Source organism: Dinoponera quadriceps, unplaced genomic scaffold (assembly GCF_001313825.1).
Source record: "Dinoponera quadriceps isolate SergipeBrazil2010 unplaced genomic scaffold, ASM131382v1 scaffold4498, whole genome shotgun sequence".
Classification (NCBI taxonomy): domain Eukaryota; kingdom Metazoa; phylum Arthropoda; class Insecta; order Hymenoptera; family Formicidae; genus Dinoponera; species Dinoponera quadriceps.
In genome coordinates this window covers 1-23,134 of record NW_014558471.1, presented here as the reverse complement: position 1 = coordinate 23,134, position 23,134 = coordinate 1, and the positions used below count along the sequence as shown (strand labels likewise).

The 23,134-nt window shown below is 41.2% G+C and overlaps 1 protein-coding gene across 1 annotated transcript; it reads right to left on the bottom strand.

The window, feature by feature from the left end:
• Positions 1 to 19,452: 19,452 nt before the first annotated feature.
• On the bottom strand, positions 19,453 to 23,065 carry LOC106749841. The gene is made up of 5 exons (XM_014629692.1): positions 22,747 to 23,065; positions 22,509 to 22,595; positions 21,953 to 22,222; positions 21,153 to 21,311; positions 19,453 to 20,173 (listed from the first exon to the last, which is right to left on the bottom strand). The coding sequence occupies exons 1-5, from the start codon at positions 22,817 to 22,819 to the stop codon at positions 20,025 to 20,027; spliced, it is 738 nt and encodes a 245-aa protein (XP_014485178.1). The 5' UTR covers positions 22,820 to 23,065; the 3' UTR covers positions 19,453 to 20,024.
• Positions 23,066 to 23,134: the final 69 nt, after the last annotated feature.

Here is a 23,134-nt window from a genome sequence, read left to right as displayed (position 1 = left end):
GCTGGCAATCGTCGAGAAGGATCCTACCTCGTTCGCAACCGGCGCTGCTTCGATCTAGATACTGCAGGCACTGTCGCAGCCTCGTAGGTCCTCTCTCCTTACTTCGCGACTGCCGGGCTGAGGGGCTCTCCTTCCGCCCCTTTTTCGCCGGCAGATACATTAGAAGGAATTACGGAGAGCGTTTCGAGTGACGCGAGCATTAAGACCGCGCAAGACACGGCACCGGCGGTAATTACACTAATTACGGAGTCGTTAGGATTCTTTATAAATACTGCACTTTTGTTGTCGTTGTTTTTTCCCCTCTCTCTCTCTCTCTCTCTATGTTTCTCTCGTTCCTTTTTTACCTCGCAACCGCTGTACAAGCGCGAGCTTCGGAAGCGACCACGAAAGGAACGTACGCCGACAGCTTTATGGAAAATTCTGCGGCTGTGCGGTCCTTGTTACCCTCGCCACGGACTAGTTCCTTCTTGCATTTACCGTTACTACCTGGAAGCTAGTATATGCAGCGACACGCGATGCGAGATGTAAGAAAACCTTTTTCTACAGCGCTACTGCGTTTCCTGCGGAATTTCGAGACGGCTTTGTCGTATCAGTATTAGGAGCAAGAGACGAGTAGTTTTTTTCCGAATAATAAAAGTTTCAGGTTCTCTAATTTAATCTTAGATCAGATATTTTCACTCCAAATGAAATTCGGATATATGGACACATCGTAAATATATCGTCGACTTTCATGTTTTATCCTTCTCTACTTTCACTAAACCAGTCTCCGAAGAAATCAAAAATATGCACCTGTGAACTCGTTGACACTTCTTGAAGCCCGGCCATAAAGCTTAACCACACATATGAATAATTAATATATTTCGCTAATTGATACGGCAGATACAGGGGCAGATTATATCAAATCGGTTACCTCGTTCACAAAATTCGAAATATTCTGTAATGTAAATACGATTTCGCTTGTAAAACTGTTCGATATCTTTATATTTAAATATATACACGAAAGAAAAGAGAACATAGATATACATATATAAATAATATAATACGGGAGCTACATTATATATATATGTACAAGCGTTGGCACAATATTCAGTAGAAAGAAATAGTTTAAACTAGCATGAGGATCGCACAAGTTCCGCCAGCTATAAGACGAGCAAAATATAAGTAAAATTATAAATATTTATCACTTTGAACTGCTGTAAAATATAACCGAAGTGTGGCCATCGAAATTCAACGGGGGATGCTTGCACAAGTGTTTCGCTTGCGAGTATAAACGTGAAACGTAAAATCATCCACAGAACATGAATAAGTCGAGCCGCCGGTAAATCAAGATGCTTATGAAACGCACCTCGTACAGATGCGTTCTATAAATCAGGGGCGATTACACGACAAAATATCGCGCGTCGCATCTTGACACGCGCCTTTCCATTCGGGAATAACGTACTTTCGCGAACGCTCCGAAGTTCGTAAACCTCTTTCGCGGATTCGTACGTCGACATTGTTTTACGGCGTGTGGGGTGGTAAAGACGACGACGGCGACTACGACGGGATGGAGAACGACGGGCGTCGAGCCGGCGGTGATGCGAGAGCGCGACGGGGGGAAAGTCGATTCTGCGGCCGTCGAAATAAAAACTTTTCTCCGCCGAGTTTTCCGCGCGACTCATCTCGAACGCGTTCCCGGGCGCGGCGGTGATCCTGACGTTCCGCGCAAATTGCAGCCGCCGACAATCAAACTTATCCGCCGTGCGAGGCACCTAAAACGCGGGCGACTTCGTAATCGCGTGTCGTTTGCGCGACGCACCCCTCGTTGCAGCCTGCGGGGATCCGCATTTTTAAAAGATGGAAGAAGAATCTCGCGTTCCGTCCTTTCCTCGCAATCCGCAGATACTTCATGCCGTGATTGCTTGTTCTCGAGATATACCCGCGTATAACTTTGATTCCGGAATCGAACGCGACCTCCCGCGGCAATAAAAGTCGCGGTGGACGGTAAAATCGTGCTGTCGAGGTGTAATAAAGTAATACTTCGCCGAGGTAAACAAACGTTATTGGTTTCCGGACTACAGATACGAAATCACCACGGGATTCTTTTCGCTGCTTTTGCAAACATCGGTCGGATTAACGAAAGATCGAGCAGGTGCGCGGCCTTCTGCGGTGACACAGGCATTATCACATTCTTATCGAGACGTTCAATCATTCCATCCAGTTGGATTACTCGGATTACGCATTTATTTTCAAAGGAGACCCAGATTTACGATACTTGGTTCTCTCTCAAGCTTTGAACGTTAAATATGCAAGATATTCTTGAAAAAAGTACGTCTGCAAGACGGTGAATTTTATTTCTTCTTTTTTTTCGTAAACCGATTCGAGAGGAGATCGTTCCTCGGGATCTCACAGTAATCCAAAATCTCGGAGAGGATCATTTTATACATCGGGATATACGCACGTAAGTGCGCGTATAAATGATGCCGTCGAGCAATTCGTAGTACTCGCAAACGTTCCTGTGTCGCTTTTTGCCAGGTCTGCGTCGCGGATCGGTCGGTCGACACCGCCACGCTTGTGACGCGTCACGACGGAAGTGGTGAGTTTTTGTAAATTGCCAACGACTCGCGGAATTGCCCCATAACCAAAATGAATTCTAGAAGGTCGCGTCGAGGTGAATGCTGCTGCAGGCTCTGCGAAATCGAGCTCTCGGAGCGGCCTCGCATCGGCTGGTAATCGTATTAAAAGGGGTGAAGCACCCAAGATCGAAACTTTCGCGAGCGAGGTAACGCGTAAAGAGAAAATGGGAATGGGTGAGAGTGAGGGGAACAAGAGGGAACGAGGGCGGGCGGTAAAAGAGGGACGGCAGAGAAGAAGAGACAGAGGGGAGAAAATAATGGAGGAGAGAGCCTCGACCGAGAGCGACGGGCTCGCCTCGCTTTGAGAGTCCGTCCTGAGGACTTCTTTTAGGAATTTCGTCGCGGCAGAGCCGCCCGTCGCTTTATCCTTCGTGACTAACGGAGCGTTAATCCTCGAAACGAATCACTAAAAAACAGTTTATTTTACGTCGTACGGCGGCTGCGGATATTCTTTCAGAAGCGAGACTACGCCGATATCCGATAAAAGGAGGAACGTAAGGACGAGTATTGATTCTTTAATCGCTTAAACCGGTGCCGAGAAAAGAAATATTCCTTCTGAAATAATATATTTCCGCAACATATATATATATATATATATATATATACTTTTTCTCAGTAATGCGCATGTTTGATCAGGAATCCGGGTATCCGGCCGTCCAATTTGTGTATTTACTACGAATATTTTTTATCAAAAGACCGTAGTAATTTCTCCGCTTTTAACTTGAAGAGGGATGCAGGTATTTGGTAGTTTGATGATCTGCTTGGTTTAAATTGGAACTATTTTTCTCAGTTTTCTTTTTTAGGTTATTATATAACAAATTATTTTTACAATACTGTTTTAGGAAAAATTCTTTAAATTGCTTATTACTTTAATACGGAAGCCGCATAATTAATAACTATTCATTATCGTTTTTTAATTTCACGTATCAATTAAAGTTCAAAATCGCACGAGATTTAATGCAACGTTTTCGAAATTTCTAATATTTCCAACAATATCTCTGTTCCCAATTGCTATCGATCTTTAAGCAGATTGTGATATAATCGCTTTCATCAAACTACCGCAATTAAAAATATATTCATTTCACTTGAAAACCAAGAGACGCGGAAGCTCTCGAGTCCCTCAGACTAACGCAAGTTTGTGCTTTTCGTCCGGAATTGTCTGAAAGGAGAAAACGATATTAACTCACGCCCATAAATAACACGTAAGAAAATCTTTAACACATTGTTGCTACTCTGTGTGTATGTTTCGTATTAATACACGTTAACACCATCCTCGATGCTGCGCGAGCAAGGAAGGAAGCTCGTGGGAAAATTCGAGAAACTTTTGGCGAACCCGCATTCGCTCTCCGGCGTTATACCGTTACAACTCGTTACGGCATCCAGCATCATGAGAGCTTCATTGTCAAGCTCTGCACCCTAGACATCGTGGACTGATGCCTCAGCTTAATTGGAGTGTTACATACTCCGTTTTCTCCCCCGGTCGTTTCACCTCGTTTCTCTCCTCGCTCTTGTTGCGAGCCGCGCGCGTCTCTCTGAACTTGTCACAAATTCGACGAGGTGTTGCTACCTGCTGGATCTGGAATAATTGTATAAACGTTTAACTTCTACCTCGCGACGCTCGTCATCATTATCTGGAACGCCAGCTTGACGAACGTTCCGAGAAACGTCGCGATCTTGCTGTAGCGAGACGAGAGATAATCTTGGCGCGATGTATTATTATGTATTAGTATATACGCATAAGCGCGAACGTTGTCTTTCGTCTTTTTTAATCTCATTTCCTTATCAAACACACAAGATGTATTGCACAATAATGTCGCATGTTTCAACGTAACGCTATTCACTGTGTCATCGTATAACGCGTGTCACCGTGTGCTTATCGTGACTGAAGACACCGAATTTTCGTTAAGTAATTAATCAAAGATTTGTAATGGTCCAAACAATTAATATACGAACGTACTATTTCTCTTACCCCGAAAACAAAGAGAATTCTCGACACTCAGCACAATGTCGTAATGATCGCAGTATCCTGTCATTCGAGAACATTCGTGAAAGCGTTCGCAATATCGCTCGTTGGATGATGATTTATTGCTGCAAACGGAGCCTTAAATGGCGTCAAAAAATTGGGATATATCGGTGTTTTTACCGCTGAAAAGGTTTCGTGACTGGCGATTAATTACGTCCCATTTGACATATGGGAAAAAACAAATTTTTATGGAGATATATATTTAATGTTGAAAATTAAGCAGCGCCGAAATACGTGGCGATCGGCAATTTTTTTACGTCAACGAAAAAGTGGTTTTAATTTTCGATATTATTCATGAATATTTCTCGTGAAATCAAAGTGCTTTTCACCAAATAATAGCGAATATGAAATATGAGAGAAAGGTTGTGTAAAAATGTAATTCTCTACGCGTATCGGTCGCTCTTAAACATAGATCTTCACAGATTTTCGCACGAGGCTACTAAAAAAAAGCAGACGTAGCTTGCCTCCTTGTTTCTAGCTTTCGTTTAGATTGAGCAGAAGCGTCGAGATGAAAGTAACGATCGTTACTTTTCGCACGGCAGCGACATAAATTCGAATTGCTACGACAGCGCAGGCAGGGTGCTTTTCTTTTTCCAGCGCAACCCTCGACGTAACCCTCAAACCCGATTAAACAAGAGTAAAAGGAACGGCTCGTAGACGCATAATTAAAAGACTCGACGCCGAGTCTAAGGATATCGCTTACCCTTCTCAGAAAAAGGAAAACAGAAAAATAGTGAAATTTGGGCTATTGACTCTAAGGGCTTGCGATAGCCAAGGAAGAGTGCGTCTCACGCGACGACGACTCGTTTTAATTAAATGTCTGTAATTACATTTCCCGCTAATTACCGCGCGCTACCCTCAGGAGCGCTGTACTGCTCAGTCAAAAGAAAATTGGGGCCTCGCCAAACTTTTCGTCGGATGCCCTTTTTTCTTCGTCCTCGTCTGATGGCGTCGAACGGCTGCCGTAAGTATCGGGTCTCTTTACGAACGTTCTGGCGCGTACTTACGCGACAAGTCGCGCGACTCACCTCGATTGTCTGCACGCTTCGATGCGATGCCGAATGAGTCAGATCGTCGACACGTTCTCTCCTTACCTTGCGTTACTAAAAACGCGTGTTGCTCCAAAAAGCAAAATGTCTTCTCAAACCAAACGCGTCGACTTTTATGGATTTACTAATTCGACCGGAATAATTAATTATAATTAAGTCTTTTGATTTGTGGTGACTTACCGAAATTACCATTGAACGAGTCAACTGTTTTGCTTCTAATAGTATTGATCTATCTCTTTATTCCCTTCGTCTCTCTCTCTCTCTCTCTCTCTTTCCCGATCTCGTTCTGAGCGTAGCTTCAGCAGACGAAATACATAAGATTACATGGAGTACTATATACTGTGCTCCCGGAGTCTCAGACAACACTAACTTGAATTCCATTTAACACTCCAGATGATACCATTCTGCCTCACCTCCTTTCCTCATCGATCTATTACGCGTTCTATGGCGTACAATTACCAGCAGGAACAGACTGGTTTGCCTTACTACGTGCATGAATTTACTCTTGCATTAACTGTCGAGAATAATGCCGTTCGCGCTATAACAACTAAATCACGAGAACTGCTTCCACCATTTGTCGATCGTTAACGTGCTCAGAGCTAACTCTCGATCATTAATGCGCCGGAAGAGCCGTTTCAACATCCACGAAGCACCTGTTTACGATCTGGGACACGGCCTCCAAGCACGTTTGGATATGGAGGCCGTCGGAGAGATTAATTATACAGATTTTATTCATTAATACGTTTCTTTAACTAGATGCAAAACGACGCGACATTTAATGTTTATCGGGAAGATTCGTTGAGACCGCGATCGGAGCCCGGGCGTTTTATGACAAACCGGATTTCTAATTTATTAATTCCACGGAATCTAGTCGATTCATAAACGACAAACGAAGCCAATAAATATATCTATACTTGGAATAATGAATGAGCCGTGGAATATATTTTTTTCGGGTGCGTGTATAGCGGAGCTTGATAAATCGAGACAACTTTTACCTCGCATCGTGGCGAAAATATCGGTAGTATCGCGTGAGTGCTCGAGACTGATTAAACGTTAATTCATGAATCTTGGAGTTCGTGAGATTGCGAGAGAAACGATGGGTAAACGATTGATTCGAAAATCCGCAACGAGAAAGTAATTCTCGCATTTTCGCCTTATCGCGGTGCGCGTTTCGCGTTAGTAGAAGACTATCGTCACACGTAATTACTGTACTTTTCACAGTGGAAGTAACTTTGCATCATAATAAAAAATTACTTTAGAGTCATTTAATGTTTAACAAGGTAATGAATAACTAAGTTTCTTGTGGACGTTGAAATTACAGTTTATAAATTACTTTCCGAGAGAGACGCAAACTGGTCATAGAAGTTTCCGCTCTACTATTGTGCAAAGTTACTCCTACGAAGGCTAAGTAAGCCCATATGAGAGCACTTAAATAGAAATTTTAGTCTTAAGCTTTCCTTCGATAAGTGTAAAAGCATTGTTCTTTTACAGTTTTCAGAATCAATTTTATATTACCATTATGAAAAATATCTTTAATTAAATATTTATTTTTTAATTTATTTATACATACACACATATTATGCGTACACGTCTGACAGTGCTAATTTTTTTTTTAATTATTCACATTTATCGACATTTAAAAGGCAAAATACACATGTAGAAAAAAATCGATCGATTATTCTTTTATTTTATAACAAAATCTAATCAATTACAGATCATTACCGCATTTAATCCTTTCTGTCTCACGTTGTCTAATAAAAACTAACGATGCGACACGAGCTTAGGGCCAAGGAGAGGGGATAAGGCGAGCCAAAACTTGTTTCGAAAGAGCGGTCGAAAGTGTAAGCAGGTATCTGTGTACGATCGAACCTGAGAAACGCGGAAGTCTACGAATTCCACATAATTTGTGAAAGTAATCCGCGCAATTTGCAGTATCCACCGACAGTCGCATAGTTTCGTACTCTATGGCGGAACCGACCGCATTACATCGCATATTTGGTCACATAATAGCACCTTCCATCGGTAGCAGCCCCGTACGTGAAATTAATATGATTAGATTAGACATTTTTATCCTGACATAACTAAATTAATATATGTATAATATAGAGAGGTCAGGGCAAATTAATAGCAAGAATAATTAACAGGGAGATCAGTCCACGTATTATTAGCTTCCGAACAATTTGAATATGATGAATTCCAATCAGTTTCACGAATTGAAAGTTTGTTAATTACAAATGATAATTATAAACATGTTAATTGAATGCGACGATCGTCAGAGTTCTCGTTTCGACGATTGACTCATTTCCGTGTGCAATTTGCGAACGATATTGCGGCGTGCATCTTGGAAAAATATTTTCCGACAGTTCGTGCACAAACGACCACTATTTTACATCATTAAGTTACATAGTGATCGGAAAGAAACGAGCATAAACATGTTTTTTGCATGTTTTATCGTAGTAACGACGCGGAGGGTTATATAATTCTACGATAACAAGCGAAAATGTTTACGGAAACATCGTCCTCCCTCTTCTACTTCCCTTTTTCCTCCGGCAAAAAAAAAAGATGACGCCAAGCTGGGAGTGTTTTAATTTAATTTATGGAAGATAAAACCGCAAACGCACTAAACAAAGTCCTCGCTGCTAACGTTACCGCGGGCGAAGGTTGTATTCTTGCCTGGAAAAATGCAGTGGCTCAGAAAAAGTGTGAATCTACTTGGAGCTCAGAGAAGGTGCTTAACTTTTTGCAGGAACGCATGTAAGTCCAGGTTAGTAAGTAACTTCGCTTAATGAAAATTGGCCAGCGCCGAAGCTCGCGGCGTAATTAAAACTCATCGGGACAAAAAGCGGGGAATGCGATAGAACCTTTGCATCAACAAGTGCTTCTAAACGCATTAATATGTACATACCTTATCGTATGTCTATAAATTATAAAAAAATTTGGTGTTTATTCCGTGTCGTCCCCTCCCCTCAATAGAATTCTATCATTAACAGATTATTAAATCATAGCGAGGAATAAGCTGCATCGTGTGGCGAAATGACTTTTCTATTTGCGACGCATCCCTTTATTCTCTTTGAAATTCGAGGGAATTTCCAGCGAGATCCAGCAGTGGGAGTCTTCTCGGAGAGGATAGTTAACAAAAGAGAAAAGGGCACACATCAGAGGTCCGCGGCTTTTGTGCATTCTGCCGGGTCTCCGAGACGTGAGGAAGAGTCTTTTTCGATCGCACGTTCCGCAAAGTCGCTACATTTCTCACTTAACCAACCCTTCATGTCTCCAACCTGACGTGTCAGAGATGAATTCAAGAACACTTTGTAACTTCCGGCCTCCCAGGGGGCCTTGGTGCCGCGGCAAAACGTAGAAGGATCTCGCGGACGTTCTCGCACGGCGAATTGTCATAGATATTTCTTTTGTCAACATTTCTAACACGCAAACGGCCGGCGGTCATTTCTGAAAAAGCTGACTGTTTTCAAACTCACCCACACTGCGGCAACGACTTTCGTTGTACTCGCGAATGGGAAATCGATAGAACTTCGCGAAGTTAGTTCAATCCGTACTGCAAACGTTGAACTGGCATCACAATGCGATTCTTACGAACGCTTCGTACCTCGCAAGAACGATCTTCGACGAAACTACGTAATATCGACGACTGATCCGTTATATTCGCTCGCTGTTTGCTCAAAGTAATAAAAACTAACAGTAAAAAAGTTCTCGTCGGCTCCGGAATCCTTTTATATAAAAGCTATCGCGTTATTATATTGGCACAACACGGATGAAACGTTAAACCAATTCGTGGATATTGATCGTTCCCGCCAGAGCCGGTTAATAGTTCGAAGAGTATCGAGTGCCCCATTCTGTAAACGATAAGGCAGATACAATGAAGCTAGAGTAGCGAAGTCCAAGAAGACGGACACCCTTAACGTCCTGTCGAAAAGCGTTCAATCAATTTAGAGTCTCCTCCTCGTCCCTTCTTTGTTGACTCACTCCCTCTCTCTCGCTGCAACGCTTCACCTCACCCGCTCCTAGCGTGTCTCCCGCCTCTGTTCGCGCATCGCCCGATAAATCTTTCAGAGAGGACCGTCGTGGCTGTGTACGATAGGCATAAAGGCGCGCCGGCACGAGCTCGTTTCCGGGGGTGTGCAATCTTAAAGATACGCCCGCGGTGTCCGAAGATACGCCGCCACGATGTCGGGCCGAGGATTGCTCGGGAGGAAATTTGCCCGGGCTTGGTTATATATAAGATAATGGTCGCACGTGGGGTTTCGAGGAGGATGAGGCGGACTCTTCAGCGACACCCAGGGGACAGATATATTATTACTAAAGGGTAGGAAATTTAGGAGCCGCGAGCCCTCGATGAAGTGCAAGGGACCGTGCGGCCGGGAGAAAGGGCCCGGAAAAGGGAACACGGAGGAGTTGCGCGATAGACGGAGAAGGAGAGAGAGGGAGATAGGGAAAGCCGGGACAGCGGAGAGCTTTGCATTAGTAGAGTGCGGTAGCCGCATTGCTCCTTTGAGACCAGGCAGTTCGCGGTTCGCGGTTAATGCGTTTGTTCCGGCGAATCGATAGAGAACGTAAAACCGACGACGATGACGATGACGGCGAGGAGGTTACGTCATTCGCGAGATATTCGGACGCTCGTAACTCTCGTGGCCGTCGTAACGACGATGACGATCTTCCACGTTGCAACATTTCGATGTCGAAACATTTCTTCATTCGGAGTACGTTGCGTCGACCGGGCAATAGGTATAGTAAGCCTTTAACCTTTTGTTCTAAACAGCAAAATGTAACGTAATTTCTGATAAAAGGAATTTCTTGCTATGCCCAAAGTCGTAATAATGCTTAAATCTGAGGAATTGCGACGTCTGATAGCGCTGGACTTGCTTTTTGTTAAAAATTATAATTTAGTGCTTAACAAAGCAACAGACTAATGGCTCGCTACATTTATTATAGATCCAGTCTAATTAACCTAAGGATAATTCTTCGGAAGAGAACGTGTGCGGCACTTATGAAGATTCTTTCATCCTTCGATTTTATCTTTAGTTTATAACCGGTTATACTTTGCCGCAACATGATTTACTTCTGCGTTGCTTCTTCGTGATGTACTTTTTTATTTTACTTCAACTCAGCTACCGATTTTATTTAATATTATTCATATTAATTATTATTCATGCTATTATTTTTTATACCATATACAGGTAAATTTTAACCGAAATTCCTTTCTCTCTCTCCCCCAATATCGGTTTTAAGTAAATTTTAGCCATTACTAAATGCATCTGCCGCGCCGCAATTTACCACATAATTCCTACCTCAGTGACAATCCAATCTATTAAAATTTGCGCCCGGTTGGGCCCGCTCATATTAGGCGCGGCATTAAAGCCCATTTATTTTTTTAAATTATAATTATATGGATTAATAGAATTGAGAGACGGTAGTGACCGTTACGAGGGTAAATGCACCGCATGTGCCGGTTATTACATCATTACTATTTAATAAAAGCGTCGCCATGCGACGTAGCAGAAAAATCGGCGTAATGAATGCGAATAGAAAATTCTTATGTAAATATCGAGCGATTTCTCCGTTGCCCGGCGCATTATATCAGGAATATCAATTCGAACGGGGATATGTCGTCTCGCTGCTCCCCGGGGTCACATTTCGAAATGCGTTTCATCAGTTTCGCTGTTCTATGATTTAGTGCTGTGTTCTTCCCGGAACTACTCGTAACGGAATAAAGGAAAATGTGGAGCGCAAATAAAAGCTACGATAGCGAAAAGAGGATGATATGTGAATATTCCGACGTCTCTTGCGGGATGTTCTTTGCGAGTGCGCGCCATTCAGAGTAATGTTATACGTTGCACAACGATACATCCGCTTTGTCGCAATGTCAATGCGCGAGAAATTTAATCTAGGCGCCGTGTAGACAGACATATCAAACGTGAAAGACGCTGTTTTCATCGCTGCTTTCTTATTCATTACACTAATTGTCCCTCTCCCTTCTTTAGCCGTTGTACTTTTCTGCAATTTTAATAACGCAACGTATACACATGCCTAGCTTCAAGAACAGTGCGCATATGTAGACGCGTAATTTAAATTCGACAGCATTGAAAAAAAGCGACGATTTGAAATTCCGATAAATTAGTCATCGAGGCGCGTTCAGAGAGTCCGACTAATAAGTAATAACCGAACATACGCGATTCCCCAAAGACCTGACATCCACTTTCCGGTAGACGGTAAGTCGTTTACAACCACAGCGCTTCGAAACCCACATAAACGCACCAACCCCTTCGCAGCACGCCCTTGGGCGATCCTAATTTTTACAACGTCAGATTTTTACGACCTCCGAGTCGCCCAAGATCGCAATTTCGCACGTACGGACAATTTCGATGGTGTGGCACAGGCTTGAAGGCGAGCAACAGCAGCGTTGGACATTTTGTCCGACGTTGTTATGTGCAAAATGCATTTTGGCGCACCGAGACGAAATGAAATTACGACCGTCGTCTCGCGGTGGTAATTAACGGGTTTATCGAGTAAGTCTCGCGTTGTAGTTGGCATCGCAATTGCCGGTTTCCTTTTATTATGCTACTTACGTTTGAACCCTGCTGAAATATCTACGACAAGCTGTGCTGAGACAAATCATCGAAATCTCCTTCGTCAGAAAATTACGCCGTCATCCCTCACGAGGGCGTATATCGCCTGTTCCACCCGGCTCTCGCGGCGAAGAATTATTGTCGCTGGTTAAGTGGCACTCCTTCACCCTTGACTAATTTATGGACGGATTGCAGTAAAACACAAAGGAGTTATGAGACACCTTTCTGTTGCTATATATGCACGATACCTATTCGAGATAAAAAGGTCGTCTCCATAAATCTTTTTATTAGAAAGCGTGCAGAGACGAGAATATGCATGCGCTACGTTCGCCGAAATTTCTCATTAATTTCGCGCTCCCGAATGATGAAATTAATATCATTAAACGTAATATCGTGTATCGAACAATACGTTCATGTAATACGCGGCGTTTAAGCGCATAATGATTAAAATAGAATTAATTAGGACAAGGAAATGAATATATTTATATATATAATATAGATACATAATAGATTATATTAATGCATTTTTACATGCAATTATGAATAAACTTTTTGTAGAATGTATGATTGCGTTAACATTGTTGCTAACAAAACGCGGAAAATGACACCCAAACATCACGCGAAACAAAAGTAAACAGAGCGAACAGATATTTTTTGGTGACGACAAAATGAGAAGCAGCTAATTCACATGTGAACAGCCATACGATTGATAACCGATTGCGTATAAGGTTGTATCAAAAGGTGACGAAGTGCCGATAATCACCTTCACGCCGTACTAAAGCGGTCACCGATTTTCCAGAAACGTATCTCGTTCTTATGGCTAGAAAACACGTCCATCCTTTACGCCGGCGAGCTCGCGCTCGTTTTGTATCCTTCCGCCCGCTGCTGCCAGGGTGAAACCCTGGGCCTCCCGTATCTCCCGAGAAATAAGTACCGCGGATAAGCTTAAAAATGGTGAATTTCCTGAGAATATCCCTGCCACAACGTGCGGCCCATTTATCCCGCGTTCACATAGCTGTTTGCGCTTATGTATATCATTCGCGTCTTCCGAGATACCTCGCGCAACATCGAGGCTGTATGATGATTTGTAATAGCGAGGAATTGATATGTGTGTGTGTGCGTGTATGCACTGCGGATTCCATGTAAAACGGGCCACTCTTCGTTAACTAAGAATTGCATAATCAAATGGACGTGATCGAGAAATAAACCGAGAAGAAATCGACCGCGATAGAGAACAATATAAATGTCTCGCGCATTTAATTTAAAACCGCTGTACACTCTCGGTAGTGAAGAGAGAAAAACATGTCTATCACATTGTCGCTTACGGAATAAAAATACGTGAAGTTTATAGAAGAGACCGCACGTCATATTCCCCCGAGAAAATTCATCCGACTAATTAACGCAGATCTCGCGTCACGTGCGCGTATATTGAATTGAAAACGTTTAAATACGACGCAGGCATCCTCTTGGCGTGCGCGCAGTAGAAAGCGCACGACCACGACGCTCGTGCGTTTAACCGCCTAATTAGCACCAATTAAGGATGTCGCTGCGTCGACGGGTGTGCCGCGTCGGGACGGTTCCTCGCGAAAATTTGTTTGCGCGAGGCGGCGGTCCGTGATAATCCTCGCTTCGCGCCTACGACGTGCTAAAGTGAAAGAATAACGGAGTACCTAAACATTTAACCGCATTAATCGCGGCATGAATAATTTATGCGGTTGCCGGATCGCGCGCGAGCAGCCTGACGAATGGTACAAAGGTAAACGGCCGTGTTCTCCGTCCTCCTCCCGCCGATGGTCCGTGAGAGGTCAAGCGTGCGTCCGGGAGCGAGATGAACCGGCGGAGCGTCGAAGGAGTGAAACGAGGAAAGAGAGAAAAAGAGGGTAGAGAGCAAGTGAGAAAGAGAGTGAGAGGGAAGAAGAAGAGAAGGAAAAGGGGAAAAGAGAGGAAGAGACAAAGAGAAGGAACAGCGGCAAACAGGACGGCGGTTAGAATTCAACTGGACGACGACCATAAAAGCTTGATTAATTAGCCATGCCGTGCCGACGAAGCTTTCGTGACGTTACCACGCCCAACCGTTACGAGTGAACGCGCATCCCTCCCCGCGTGGCGCTTTAACTGCCGCTCCGAGCAAATAAAAACGCGAGAAAACGAAGAGAAGCCGAGGTCATCGTGGACGACACCGGCCGATCGCAGAGAAATCGAAGAGGATTAGGTCAGTGATCAGTTGGATACTTCGGAGTGAGAGCAATTGATGTTATTCGTGGAAACGAAGATCGGAGAAATGTTACATGTAACGTGTACGCCCTCGTCTCTTTCTCGATTTGTAATTCCTCGCCGTAATCGTGATCGATGTTCCCTTGCCGAAAGTTTAACTGAATATTATCAATGACCGTGCGATCCTTACGACGCGTATCATTGGAAATCTTGATAATTAATTAATTATTAATTATTAATTAATTAAGTCCGCCGCTTTATCGTTTCAAAGCGTATCATCGGAAATCTTGATAATTAATTAATTATTAATTATTAATTAATTAAGTCCGCCGCTTTATCGTTTCAATAGCTTCGAAGGGCCTTGAAGAGAGTCCAAATTAATTTAATATAATTTACTTATATTTATATCTTTTTATCCATATAAATTTCGGCAAATAAATGCCGCATCATCAGCAACACGAGCATGAGAGTTTAACATCTGCATCCGAAAGTTAAAAATTATGCATGAGAGTTAAGCGTTTTTAGTGAATACACACACGTAGGTATTGATTGCTCCGTGCCATCGGGTTAATCCTTTGAAAAGTGGATAGGTAACTATCGAGTCGCTACGGAATGGAATCGCGTATCGCCTCGTCCGTGCCTTATGTAAATGTCGACGAACACGTGGAGGCACCCGTGTGTCCGCGGGGACCAGCCGGCAAATTGAGATTCACGTGTCTACCGACTTCGCCGGGCGAAGACACACGATCGATGTTCTCGCCCGCGTGCATACCTCTGCATTTCGGTTCACTGTGTCCGATGAAGGAAAATATGGAGTCTTCGCTTTCTCTCTCTCTCTCTTGCTCTCTCTCTCTCTCTCTCTCTCTCTTTTTTATCCTTTCTCCCTACTTCTCTCCTGTCTTTTTCGTATTTCTCTTTTACTTTCCTTATTTTACTTTGCGCGTGCAACGTGATGGATCACGCCAACATAGTGTAATTCGGAGCGCTTGCTGTGTGGAGAAAATCACTCTAAATTAATCGCTCTTATTGCGGATTAATTGCGTCTCGTCACGCGTAGCGGGCATTAATGCAAGNCCTCTCTCTAGGTAGTCCCGTATTTGTGATTTATTCACTTGCGTGGAAGAACTTGACGGTTGCCGTCAGTTCTTATCAACCCTCGCGCTCCGCTTGTCGAATGTAACGTGCCTTCAATCGTGCCTTTCAAACTCTTTTTAAAAGCAAATTACATCTGGTTGATATAAGTTTAAACACACATTTACTTCGTTTAAATGTGCTTGTGTATGTAAAAATACGTACATGACTAGTAATTTCGCGGAGCTGGACCGACGAATCGAATCGCGCGGGTTTTTTGCTGACGACAAGTCATTCGGAGAACCTTAAAATTTGAAGTCGCCCAGCCGCCCGTGAAAATTGATGGCGGTGGGTTGCTGTTCGCGCGGAAATTTGTAACCTCGTGTGTGTATATAGTGTATATACCAGTTTCGGCACATGGCCGTCAGGCACTATGTGATTTCTACCAAAACTGCCGCTCTTTTCAAGCATTTCGGGCCTATAAAGCGCGAAGTCATGAGGTTGCGCATAAAAGTTTATGATAACGCGTTAACTTCCAGTCGAAAATTTATATCTCCGAACAAACACGCTAAACGCATACGCATACACAAACACGCACATTCATACTTACATATAGGTAGATTTTATAAATCTAAAAAGGAACTCTCAGTGATTTCGCGTGCATACTTCGAACTTTTTCTTGAATGTGCATTTCAGGCAACTTTTCTTCAAACGAACAAATTTTAAATATTTTTCGTGTAAAAATTATTACAGCACTGCCAGGCATTTGAATATGAAGAATTTTGTTTCTCTCTCATCTCGGTGATATGTTATTCAAATTGAGATTGTGAGCTGCGCAATATTATATACATAGATCGTATAAGCACAACCACGCTGATGTAGTGATTTAGTAAAATAGGGACGATAAAATCGCGGTGTGGATTTTCGGGAGTGCGGCTTTCGGTCGTGTTGCGAAATTGAATAATTACCAGGTACCTAAATCGCGCTCAAAAAGCTGATTACTGTGCGCACGCGAATTGAACGTCTGCCTCGGCAGCTGTACATGAAACGTCTTCATTAGCTGGGAAATGTTAATCTCGGTATTTACTGCGGAATCGACGAGTATTTTAGTACGATGTTGCTTCTAATAAACGGGTTGCTTTGCGTACGTCGTTAATATTTTTACAATGTGTCTAATCATTCGTATTACACTCATGAAATACGAGGGTGAATCAAATATAAGCGAGCTTTTTGCAAAAAAACCAAATATTTTTCAAAATTAATTCTAATTTACATTTTTCTTATTTTTCTACATAGTCCCCCATCTTATCTATACACTTCCTGCAACGGTCTGGTAATTTTTTAATCCCGGAATCATAAAAATTCGCGGATCTGTATCAAATCAATTGCACACGAACTGCTGCACCTCCTCGTTCGTTGTGAAGCGCTGTCCACCAAGGGCTTCCTTGAATGGTCCAAACATATGGAAGTCGCACAATGACAGGTCTGGGCTGTAGGGTGGATGTTCTAGGACAACCCAGTGCATATTGGCCAATTTTTGTTGTGTTACTGCTGCGGTGTGGGGTCTGGCGTTATCATGGAGAAGCAACTTCTACTTGAAAACACTTCTAATCGAAATGCCGGGCCTTTTTGACCGATAAACAGCTCGAACTGAAGTTCCTGAAAGATTTCAAGAACAGTTAAGTGCCGATCGCCTTCGATGAGTTCTCGAACAGCCTCGGTGTTCTGCGCTGTGATGCTGGTGGGCAATGTTTTCAACACTCTTCCGTCCTTTCTTAAATTCATTACACCACTGCTTCACTCAAGCCCATGAAAAGGTTCTTTCCCCGAACTGTGGGAGTAAACGGCGCCGAATTTCAGCAGCATTTACATTTTCGTTAACGAGAAACTTAATAATAATACGTTGTGCTGCGGGGTCTTTCTCGCTCATCGTGATTGCTGCTGAGAGTAAGAAGCACGTGGCGCGCCAACGTTATTACTGCCTTCCACATGACCCCCCTCCACTGTCCCTCACGCCGCCGACGGGCACACAATTTAACCCATTTGCATCATGACTCTACTTAAGTTTCTGTGTTCAGATATCAGCGGCGTTCAACTGACGGTTGGCCCGTATCACCGCGTGCAGCTGTATATCGGCAATTTATTATTTTCGTTAACTTCTACAGTACACTCGTTCTACAGTACACAGTCAACTTCTACAGTAAATGACTTCCGAATAGTTCGTAGAGTTTATTTAACATGGTTTATTTAAGAATGCAATGAAAATAGCTCAAATGCTCACAGATTAACAACAAAACGTGAACTGTGTCATATGCGGAATATTCCGCGCTCGGTGATTGGATACGATCGTCATGCGAGAAATATTCCGCTTAAGGATGCAAATGGGTTAATGAAGGATCTCATCAGTATTCTTGTGACTTTTTAAATGAAATATCAAGAGACACCATAAGAGAAATACGTTATCGAGAACGTGTGTATAAATCGCCGTCGTACAGTGTAGTATCCTAGTAAGGTATCCTTTATTACTAGTATCATCGTGTATTTATCCATTTTCACAGAAAATTATATGTTTTCTTGCACAGGCATGTAATTAATAAAAGTATAGCATTGTTTATCGCTGGTGCGTCTAGTTCATTCTAATCTATAGGCCGAATTCAATTTGTCGATTGAAATAACCCGCTCGAAAGCGTGAAATGTCGTCCAATTGGATTCGATCGGATAAAAACGGTGGAACTGTCGCGCGCTAAAAAACAAGCCGTGTGACGCTAATTCAGACCTAGCCCATTATCGCACCGCTCTTCCGCTTACGTACGTGCGTACATCGTTTCGCGAATTGGTAGGTTATTTACCTCGGTACCGACGAATTCATCGCGTGATTTAACTGGACACGCACTAGTTCGCGCAAAAATAACTAAAAAAACGGGGAAAAAATGAGAGGGAAGGGAGAGCCGCGGAAAGTTGCACACCGGGTCATAGATTCAGTCACCGGTACTCGAACGGGACGAAATTTAGTTCGGTCGTTGTGCTCTGAGAGAGGAAACTGAGAGCGAGCAGCAGTTATATAACGAAGGTGGCGTTGGCCCTTCCTAAAAGTTTATAACTTTATTACGGATATTCCGGGGGCGCCCCGGAAAGAATTCCCTGATGCAAAAGTTTGACAACTTCTCGCGCTCTCGGCGCGTATTTCAACTTTCTCCTCCTGCTGACTTCCGTCCGCAACAAATTCCGCGCCTCTTCATTTCTCCCTCGGTCTCGCCGCGCCGTCCTCTCTGCGTCCTCGTGGACCTCATTCTTCCAGGCTCGCTTCTACCGGGAGATACACGCGCCGGCAAAAATGTCCGCGCGTACGGAACGAGGAGCTACACCCGAAAGAGATCTTGATTTCCTGTCGTGGCTGAAAATTGCAAGACTGTCCGCGGCCACATATATCGTCGGATTTCGAGCGTAAATTGAACGAGCAAAGTTCCAGCGCGATCTCCGTGTTTGCGACCAATTAATCCTTACGAGGAAAAAGAAAATAACGCAGGCGTGCAAGCAGGTAGGACAAACACTACATCGGACGCGGCACTGTTCCGCAGACTGAAGTTGCAGGATCAATATTCTTAATCCTTATCTTCGAGGTGAGACCATTTCGCGAAATTAAAGGAAAGAGTTGGCGAAACGAATTTACGTAATTGAAGTCCGTGTGCTGTTGAAGTTGTAAATCAAAGACCTCCAAGAAGAAACCCGGAAGATTGTCAAAGAGGCCATTTAGAAAATTAATGTTACGGATTAACGAATGAGACGTGCCAAGGTTCCGCTAGTATTGTTACTTTCGCTACTATTGAACGAATAGTGTGAAAAAAAGATTTACGAATCACATATACAAAATGCAATCTGAAATAAATAAACTGTATATGTCCGATTATAATTCTTTTATATATTTTAATAACAAGAAATGCACTTTGCGCTCTTTACGGATGAAGCGTAACATATATGTTTCTAACTATTAAATAAACGGAAATTCTATTAAATCAAACTTATATATACATAATAAATGTAAAATGTGGCGACGTAACGTAAAATTTTCATTCGTCCAATCATTGAACAAGACGAAGACAACCATTTGCAGATTTCTCAGATGTGAAAACTTCAACTTAGAAGATTATAATTCGCAAAAACTTTAAATTCTAGTAGTTCAAAACTGCTTAGAATGAAAAAATACAGATAATTTTTTATAAATTACTTCGCAATCTTTTGTTATAGTTTCTCTTTTTCTCATTTTTCTTTTTTAAAAAGGTGAACGTTCCGTATGATAAAGAACTCTGATATGCAAAGTATTTAAGAATTATCAGTTGTATAATTAATATAAATTGAACCTACCTTCTAATTCTCAACGTAACTCTTGTGTATATATCAGATGTATTTTTAGTTTCGTGCGCGGATTCAGTTTTTCGTAACGTTTCTTAACGTTCAATTAAATATTCGAATCTTAAGGGAATACTTTCGAGAAGGAAAGCTTCGAGAATAAGCGAGTGAGTAAATCGCTATAAGTTTTGTCCCAATTCTCAACCGCTGCTGGCAGTCCCCATCGATATATTGGTGGCCAGTACTCATTCACAAACATCGTAGCGAGTTCATCTACAAATGGAAATTTCTGTGTCATGATATATTCCTGAAGGAAAGAAAAACAAATCGGTACATAAAAGCGCAATATAAATGACTAAAGAAAAATACGCGAAAGAGAAATAATCGATAGAGATTTACTTTGTAAAGAATTTTTGTTTGAATTTTTGACTTCCAAAGTCTGCGATTTGTTTCGTCATAGTTAAAATTCTTCCTATTCTGTTTATATCCAGCCTATTTATTATATCTACTTTATGTGTGGAATAGGGATTTAAAAGAATAGATATTTTACTCGGCATCAAGATATCTATTAAAAAGAATGCTTGTCTCTCCCCATTCGACGCTTCGTTCGAGTGCTAAATAAATCCAATATGACGGGAAGAAATTCACCATGGTCAAAACAACTACGTGCCTAAAGATTAAATATACAATAATAAATAAATTTCTTTTGATTGATTCATTAGTTTATCTATTTTATAATGTATTAGCGCGCGCGTGCGTATTTGTAAATGATCATGTAATAATCTCAAATTCTTATCTCAAATTTTATTAGTTATTCTCCTGATTAAATCAAATTTCGTTATTTCTCCGCAGTTGTTATTATATAAATTTTAATGAGAAATGTTCAAATGAGAAATGTTCAAATATACCCGTATAGTATAAACCAGTCTTTAACGTATAGCGTAAACCAGTCTTTAACATATGACGCACACGTTTTCCTTGAATATAGTCACTTCAAATGCTAATTAGTGATAACGAGATGAATAATTTAAAAGGTTTCGTTTAAAAGTCATTCTACATACAAAAAATATACACACGTAATATGACCTTAATGCGTATAAAACATCTTGTGGACATGATCGATACTCTTTTTGTACTCTAGACCAAGCTTAATAAAAAATTATATCAAACGAAGTGTTATTGTTCAAGTTATTTTATTACTGCGTCATAAAAGTTATTTAAAAGCTGGAATTATACTTGAAAAATAACTTACTGATTTCTTGATTCCCATCAAACAAATTATTCAGGTGCGCCTTTAGTTTTTTAATTGTCGGTAACAAATTAAAATGATTTATTATCCACGTATCATCTATTACAGACCCTGTGATATCCCACGTTACTTTGGCACCTTCCACAGTCATGTTAAAAGGTCCTATCGTACAAATGGTATAACAATAATATTAATACAATATTCTAATATCTTTCAACAATAATATTAGTAAGTAAAAGACCGGTAATTATAAAATTATTAAAGAAGAAGTATAATTATATAATTATAAGAATTAAGTATAATTATATTATTAAAGAAGAAGTATAATTATCAATATCTATATTATCTACATGTAAATTACATTATAATAAAATTTTGTTTATAGAATAACCCTAAATCGTAATTATATTTTAGTATAGATTTAAATATCTTTGTGCAAATATCGCAATTAGCATAACATATTCAATCTACACAAATAATTATATTTTTTCGCTGCGAACAGCGATATACTTGACAATAACTGCTTACGACTGAATCCAATTTAACATATTCCGTATCACATATGCCGTTTTCAAGACATGCTAAACTCGATCTCGCATTAAATGATATCTTTGTCATTAAGAGACAAAGTAAAGTGATTTGTCTTATTATCCATTCGTATTCTGTTATTATGTTTATTTATTTATATCATTTATCAAGCTCATTGTGTACCATTTTCGGCAATATGAATTGATAACGCGGCATGAATTGAAAGTAGCGGTTCAACACAGGACGTGTTAATTGTAAAGGATTTATTTTCGTACCTTTGCCGCTCATTCGGAACGAACCTATACTCCCATGGGCTTCGCAGATACCGTCAATAAATAGTCTTGGTATGCGTACATCGATTTCCAAACGAAAAATGTCATCGGTATAGTGCGGTCTCACAGCCACAAAATGTGTTGCTTCGAAACCCTCGATAGTTACATTTGACGCAGTTACTTCTGCGTGTAGATCGCCACGATCTAGTACCATGTGCTGATATTCATAAAATGACGGGTCCAAAGGTGGAAAATCAAATTCAGCAGGAAGACCTATTAGAACATTCCTATTATTATCTATATGAATTTTAATTTCGAGACTTTAATGACTGGTTGGACAAGAAAATTTTTGAATTTTACAGTCAGCTTAAGTTAGATCAAATTTCATTGATTTACATAATCATAAAAATGTATACGAAATTATTATATTAAGAAAGTAATAATTACATATATAACTCTAAAACGTACACTTACAATATTGTGCAAGCAATATGTAGAATAACGTGGAAAACTTCGCGGAAAAAATACGTATTAAAATGATCGAAAATCTACATTTTACCTTTTACAAAAAGTGGCCATACTTCTATAATTGCGCGTTTTAAACAGGAAGTGTAGTTGGCTGCATCGCGTTTGCAGGTTGGCACAGCTGCGTGGAAATAGAAGCAAAAAAATAAATTATTTTCGAATAAAGATAATACAGCTCTTCCAAAAATAAACAGTTGCCATTTCTCCCTTTTTCTTAGGCGACATAGTAAGATATTATGAAAATACAACGAGAGTTGTCAAAAAGGACTTACGAAGGTCGAGTTTTTCCGCCACACATAATCCAAGCACTACGGCACTGAGAATGCTAAATACACGTAATACCATCTTGTTTACTACGATATCTGCGAAAGATCTGAATAACTAAATGCGAAACCTAGCTTATATAACCATTCGCAACACTGCCATCTAGTAAATGTCATTACGCGACATTAAAGACTTCATTTTAGCGAATCAATAGACAGAGAAAAAATAAAAAATCAGTAGGTTGAATTATTATGCAACTCCGATAAAGGAATGAATTTTATTCTTTTTATATAAGAGATACCGTGGAAAAAGTAAACCTTATAATTCGAAAAATATAAAAAAATTCCACATGACGGGTTTTATATTGCAAAATGCCGAAGTTAAACGCGTCTTGTG